Source organism: Ammodytes marinus (assembly GCF_949987685.1).
Source record: "Ammodytes marinus genome assembly, chromosome: 3".
NCBI classification, from domain to species: Eukaryota; Metazoa; Chordata; class Actinopteri; order Uranoscopiformes; family Ammodytidae; genus Ammodytes; species Ammodytes marinus.
Window position 1 is genome coordinate 22635492 of NC_137232.1, and position 7500 is coordinate 22642991.

The 7500-nt window shown below is 44.0% G+C and overlaps 1 protein-coding gene across 1 annotated transcript in view; it reads left to right on the forward strand.

The window, feature by feature from the left end:
* npas1 (neuronal PAS domain protein 1) overlaps positions 1-7500 on the forward strand; it is a gene marked incomplete at both ends in the record, with an annotated part of 29036 nt that overhangs the window by 18892 nt on the left and 2644 nt on the right. The window contains 5 exons of the mRNA XM_080053779.1: positions 4479-4653; positions 5352-5464; positions 5975-6171; positions 6402-6508; positions 6784-6931. Of these exons, the coding sequence (XP_079909905.1) occupies positions 4479-4653; positions 5352-5464; positions 5975-6171; positions 6402-6508; positions 6784-6931 (740 nt within the window). The remainder of the gene's footprint in view (positions 1-4478; positions 4654-5351; positions 5465-5974; positions 6172-6401; positions 6509-6783; positions 6932-7500) is intronic.

The following is a 7500-nucleotide window of genomic DNA, read 5'->3' on the forward strand; positions in this document are numbered from 1 at the left end:
TGGGATTGCCTAGGTAAACAAGACAGCCGAGGCTTTGGTGGAGATGCTAATAAAACAGAGCTGTTCTTATCAGCTGAGCAGATGGCCTAACCCATCACATCTATTCAAACAGGGCCTGAGCCATCAGCATTCTAATGAAATTATTTATGATTGGAGATTACGTTCAAAACCTTGAACATACAACGCCACGTTCACCTCCCCGAAAAGATGAGAGCAAAGGAGGATGGAGGGGGTTTATGATGAGAAAGAGAGACAACCTGAAAGGGGAAGAGAGCGTTAGGAGTTGAGGAGATGGGTTAGGGAGATATATGAGAACGGAGTATATAGTGTGTTTATGGACACATAGGCCGAGAAAGAAAAAACATACAAAGAAAAAAAAAAAAGGGAAAGGTAGGAGTGAGGGAGAGAACGCAAACACTTCGATGTACTTTGTCGGTGAGTGGAGGCGGACACAGGGGAGAGAGGAAGGACAGACAAACAAATGATGTTCTGAGTGAAAAAGTGTAACTGGTGGTTTGTTTTAGAGGGCATGTCGCCCCTGTGGACCGCCCCTGCCATGCCGTCTCCGTCCCCCCCTGTCTGACCTCTCTGCCCTGGCTTACACTCTGGGCTTTTCCCCTGACAGGGGGGGTTGCTTAGCCGGCTTAGCCCAGGTCAGGCACCTTGACCAAGGGCACAGCCTGCCGCCCACTCCCCTGGCGCCTCCAGGTATCATTTCTCTTCTCATCGGGGTCTCCACCCAGGAAACATGGGGATAAACCTGGGAATGCCACATAGCAGATGGGGTGGGGGGGGGGGAGTGGAGGAGGCAAGAAAAGGATGGATAAAATAGAAGAAAAGAAGACAAAGGCTGGAGAAGGTGAAGAATTGGAGCGATGAGAAGGTAGAAAAGATGGAGAAGTAAGAGTATGGGCTGGGAGGTGAAAGAAAGGGGATGAATGGGGTAAAGAGAAGGGAGGAAGGATGGTAGATTAAGGGAGGAGAGAATTGATCTGGGAATGGTTAGTATGCAGCCCCCGCTCCCCCCTCCCTCCCTCTCTCTCCTCTCCCATCAGTCAGTGAGGGCTGAGGGCTGAGAGTGTGTTGTGGACCACTGCCCGGATGCCTCATACATATTAAAGCCCCCTGCTATTATTTATATCATGTCTCTCCTTCCCCTGCTTGCTGCCCTCCTCACCCCCCCCCCCCCCATCCCCACCACACTGCCATACATACATCCACGTGCGTAGCTGCATGTGCACACACACACACACACATACATACACACACAGGTTCACGCAGAAGCACTGACAGACAACTACTCACACAAACAATGACACACAATGACGCGCGGAGACACAAAAACAGACAGTCTAGTCACATACGCAGAGCAACACAGGCACGGCGGGCGCTTGCATACGCACAAACACACTCACTCTCACACACACACACACACACACACACACACACACACACACACACACACACACACACACACACACACACATACACACACACACACACACACACACACACACACGCACTCAGAGAGATTTGAATGATCTCGGTCTCTCCTCACGTCTCTCCCTTTGCGCCACATTCTATACCTGTTTTTATGTCTGAGCCTGACTCATCCTCTCAATCGCTCCGTCTCTTTCTCATCTTCTCATTTCTGTCTGATCTTTCTTCAATCCCTCCCTCCTTGCCTGTGATATTATTCAGATCTGGTCTTAAGCCTGGTAAAGCCCATAAGGATCTGTTTTGTCTCTCCACCTTGTTTTTCCAATACCACAGGGCCAGGGGATTTTTCGTGTCTTTCAGATGGTTGGTCCAGTGTTCTGTGCAGAGGGTAGATTAAGTCCTTGTTTTTAAAAAAAGGACAAATATCCCCTTTGCAGAAGAATTGCTATTCATAAATGAGAGAAACCTTGAACAGATACCCATCCTCATAATGTCTAAAATGCAAACTCTCAAAAATGAATGCACAAGTCTGTTTTTTGATGTCGGAAACAAAAAGACTGCTGTGGAGAAACCCAGCACCTTTAAATTACACTGCTGACCTTATATCTGCATAGTGAAGAGAAAATGGAACAGAAAAAAAACACTTATCCTGTAGATTTATGGAGTTGTGAAGCACATGATTAAATGCACAGGATTTGTTCTCTTTAGGACATTAAACCTTATGGACCATTTCATTTAAAGGATGTTTTTAATAGTAAAGTGAAGTAAAAAGACTTGCAGCTTTGTTGATTTCTTAAGCGGGAGTTTGAGTACTTATTTTGTTCCTCTTTTTCTTGCAACCGTTCACTTTGATTGATGATGCTTTTCTTTGGTTAATCAGTCATAACTGCCGAAGGAATTTCATACAACTTAAAGCAACCATAATCAAGATTTTTTTATTATCACAATGTATCAAAAGAAAAAGTGCAAAAATAAATGTGAACAGGGTCGCTCTTAGTGATGAACCTACAGATGTTCAACTGAACCCTCAGCTCCCTATACCCTCACAGAGCTTTACAGTGACTTTTGGCTAATTTTTTAGCTTTCCGGCTAACGCTTTTTACCGTCTTGGTTTCCCCTTGCTGCTCTCATTGCGTAATGTTTGGGGCAATTTTCACTCCTGTTTGATACATATATGACTTGGGAAGTCGTAAAAAGGCGCTTATAAATACTATACTACATTATACTATACAACATGTATTTACTATGTAACAACGGACGGTTGAACTACGAACACAGTTGGTTTAGAACTTTAGTTTTTGAAAGTCCACTCATTTCATATTTCCTATGTGTTTCGAATGGATGAGGCCTTTTAAAGTTCCATATCAGGGAATCATTAAGATCCATATGTTATGAATGCAGCACCTGTGAGTTATTTTCCACTGGAACATACTGTTTATGTGTACACAGTCTGTAATTTCTTGCCTTTATCTCTAAAAATTACAAAATGAGCGTAAAAATATTTTATAGTTATCAAAATAGTAACATACATCAATAGGGAGCCTTTTTTGGTTACTGCCCCATTTTCAGTAGGCCAATGTGTTGAAAATTATTCCATTTGATGGCCAACAAATCTAGTATTAAATCATATGTTTATTACAGGTGGCACAATAAAAAAAATAACAGTAAAACAAGCAGGGCATCCCTCAAGAGATTAAACCCCATCTGTGACTAAGAACCTCTGTCCCTTCTTTTCCCACCCCCCCTCCACCTCACTCAGTGGGGTTTCCTCCATCTTTTACCACTCTCTGTTCACCTATATCGTCCACCGCTCTCATTCCTCTGCTCCCGCCTTTTTTACTCGCTCTCCCCGGCTGTGATGTCCTTGAGGGCCAGGCTGAAGCTCCCATAAAGCCTGCAGTAAATGGCTCTAATCCGGTAATAAATGGCTGTGTCCTACAGACAAGGGTGTGAGGCTGCTGCAGCCACAGCTTTATCAGATGGAATGGTATTGGCACACACATGCATGGACCCACCCGCGCGCATGCACACACACACACACACACACACACACACACACACACACACACACACACACACACACACACACACACACACACACACACACATTCACAGATGTAATAAGAGCTGCATAAATGCGTGTAAGCATGCATGCTCTCTCCCCCCTTTTCTGTTTCTCTCTCTCTCTCTCTCTCACACACACTCACACTCACACTCACACTCACACTCACACTCACACTCACACTCACACTCACACTCACACACATACACATACACATACACATACACATACACACACACTTATTTATACAGCTTCAGATGGAATCACATCTGCTCCGATTGTGCTGCTTTTATGGATGCCATGCAAGAGCAGCGCCATTATTACCTTTAAATGATTAGAGATGTGACTATGATGCATTATGATGATAGGATCATATAGAGCCGTTGCGTTGCTCGTTTTATGCTTGCCGGGATATACTGTAACTGAATGAAGGAGCAGGGAGGGACGTTGGGAATAAGAAGAATAGTAATGTGACCTTTGGAGATACTTGGAGTTCACCTGTTTTTAATCAGCAAATACAATTGATTTTTATCTCCCCTGGTTTTATTTGTGTATTACTGTAGTCACTTGGTCCTCTGAGACTGGACTAAAATGTATGTGCGTGTGTGTATATATGTGTGTACGGTGCGTGTAAATGTCTTACAACCTCCACTCTCCTTGTTGAATTGTAACCCAGAGCAGTGCTTTCATTTTCCTGTCATAACGTATATTGATTTTTCGCCTCGGCGTGATACCGGGTTGGTGTGTGTGTGTGTGTGTGTGTGTGTGTGTGTGTGTGTGTGTGTGTGTGTGTGTGTGTGTGTGTGTGTGTGTGTGTGTGTGTGTGTGTGTGTGTGTGTGTGTGTCGGTGTGTGTGTGTGTGTGTGTGTGTGTCGGTGTGTGGGCCGCACGCGTGTGTGTACTTGTGCCTGTGCAGGTATTTGTGCTCTGGGCTTCTGTTTTTGATATTATACGGCGTATGTGTGTTTCTCTTCAGGTGGAGCTGACCGGCAGCAGTGTGTTTGACTACATCCACCCAGCGGACCACGTGGAGATGGCCGAGCGGCTGGGAATCAGGCCGCATCTGAGGGCTGAGGCCGGCTGTCACACGGGCCCTGAGAGCGCCTCCAGCTCTGCATCCACCTCCTCCCTGGCCGGTACCCCTGAACCTGGTACTGCTTGTACTGCAGCATTTTTTTTATAAAAAGGAGGAAGAAGCCTGACAGAAGTATAGAAAAAGGGGGGCGCCTTTAGCTCAGTTGGTAAGGCGTCCCCCTCCTGGGCCGGGCCCAGCAGCAGACCCGGGTTCGATTCCCACCCGCGGTCGTTATCTGCATGTCACTCCCCTCTCTGCCCCATTTCACCTCTGTCTCTACACTATCAAATAAAGCATAAATATGCCCAAAAAATATCTTTAAAAAAAGAAAATATATAATAGAAAAAGGAAAAGTTGGTCACATTAACTTAAAGGTGCACTAACTTTTGGTGTGTCAGAGAAGTGAACATTTCGTAAACTATTTTCTCATAACTTAAAAAAACAAACTTGGAAACCTGGAACACTGTTTGAAGTTAAAAAAGCTACCTTAATAGTTACTGTTTTCACTGTTAAGCCACAATTTAGTTTACAAACATATTCTAGTCTTACGCTTGGTTCCAGCAGAGGTGTCTCAAAATAATTTTGTTTTGATTTATGATCATGAAATTATTAATTGAGTTAATATGTTTTGTATGCTAACTGCAGGCACATCAAATGTAAACAAATGTCCCATTCCTGAATCTGCATAGTGCACCTTTAACAAAAAAAAAAATCAAATCCATGACAAATCCTGAAAGATGTTTATTTATGTTGTTTACCTCTCACCTTCAACAGCTCCGTCCAGTCCTCATTCTCCTGCTGATGATCCTCCCGACCGTGGCTTCTTCATCCGCATGAAGTCCACGCTAACCAAAAGAGGCCTGCACGTCAAGTCTTCTGGATACAAGGTAAAAGAAAAAATTATTTCTCATTATGTAAAAACACACTTTATGCTATGCACACTTTGCCTTTCTAGTACCCGCTTGTTCTTAGGGTCAGTAAAATAACAAGCAGACCCCTGTCATTTTGTTGTGCCCGGCCAGTGTTTCATAGCGCTGTCGAGTTGGTCGTTCTCAGTGTGTTTTATGACTGTGACCTTATTTCACACTGACCCGCCTCACATAACTGAGTTTACTGCACTCACTGCTGCAACACCAGCGCCGCCGCCACCGCCACATTCTTCAGCCCATAATCTGACTTTGTATTGTGTTTATGTTAAACGTTTATTGATTCATGTTTCATTCCTGGGTGTACCTCTGGTTGTAGCCGTTGTATTTTCTTTCCCCCTGGATCATGTAACCGTCCTGCAAGGCATCGATCAATTCAAACTCAAACCTGATTCTTACATTGTCCTGGAAGAAATATGTCCCTGTGTGAAAGGCATATACCCAGTGTTGTCTTCTCTGTGTGTGTCTCAGGTAATCCACGTGACAGGACGAATACGCTGCCGCCCTGCCCAAGTGATGGGCTCCACGCGCTCAGTGCGTCGGCCCCTGGGCTTGGTCGCGCTCGCACACACACTCCCCCCCTCCACGCTCAATGAAGTGCGCATGGAGAGCCAGATGTATGTTTTACGCGTGAACATGGACCTGCAGGTCACGTATTGTGAGAACAGGTAAGGGGTTTCGTCCATGTTATTTGAAGTTTGGACATGAAATACATACAAATAACTGTCTGCATATTTTCTTTAAATGTTTCTAAAAACTCTTGAATTTCTCTGAAGTGTGCTGCGATGTTGTCAGTAGTTACCCACCTAGGTGGTGCTTTTAAAAAACAAACCTGTTTCTGTTAATTAGACACATTTGAAATAGTTGGTTGATTTTTGTTTTTGCTTTTCTTTTTCAGGATCTCAGAGTATATGGACCTGACCCCAGCTGAGGTTGTGGGACACACTTGTTACCACTTCATCCATGTAGAAGACCTGGAGAATCTCAGGCAGAGCCACGAGGACTGTGAGTCACATCCACATGCATTTTGTAGCATCTGAAATATGAAATGCATCCCATACCTCCTTATTCTACACAGTGTATGAACATGTGGTTGCTTGATGAATCAAGGAGAGCCTGTTGAAATCTTTCTCTGTCAGTCCCGCTGTGATAGGCGCCCTCTGCTGTCGTCATCATGAACTGCCAACCAATAACAGTTGGCTTCTTTTCCCTTCATCCTCTGCTTCTCCCGTCTCTTGTAATACATCCTTTCTCTCCATTTTTCCATCCCTTCTTCCCAGTGCTGAGGAAAGGCCAGGTGGTGACGGGTTACTACCGTTGGCTGCAGAGGAGAGGAGGCTACCTGTGGACCCAGTCCTCTGCCACCATCTCCATCAACCACAAAGCCCCACACGAACGCAACGTCATCTGGGTCAACTACGTCCTGAGGTCAGTACCACAACCACAGCGGGGGCACAACGCTTTTAACTCCAGGATTTGCTGATATGGACCAAGTTTATACATGCAGGGCCCCCATACTGTGTACAAAGATCCTTTGAAGGGAGATGGATGATGAAATGCACAGGGATTATTGGAAGATGTTCACGCCCCTCCAACGAAATGAGGAAAACTTTTTAAAATACATATCAAAGCAAAGCGCATTACCAGTTAATGTGAACAATTCAAGTTATTTGACATTTTTGTATAAATATTGATCATTCATATTTTAATTTGAAATGATAAGATGACAAAACCTGTATGCCCACAAAAGCAGATATAGTTAGTGATTGCCCTTTTATTTAAACTGATTTTCCAGTTAAAATGACTATTACAATACAATTTACAATTTTTGGTCAGATTATTATTATTATTTTATTTTTTGTTCAGAGTACATACTTATATACTTAAGGAAGAAGAATTTCTTCTTGCATAATCCTCATTAGTTTTTTCATCCTTCGGTGAACAGAAATACAGCATTACTTCATCACTATTTAATGTCAATACTCAAAATCGGCTGA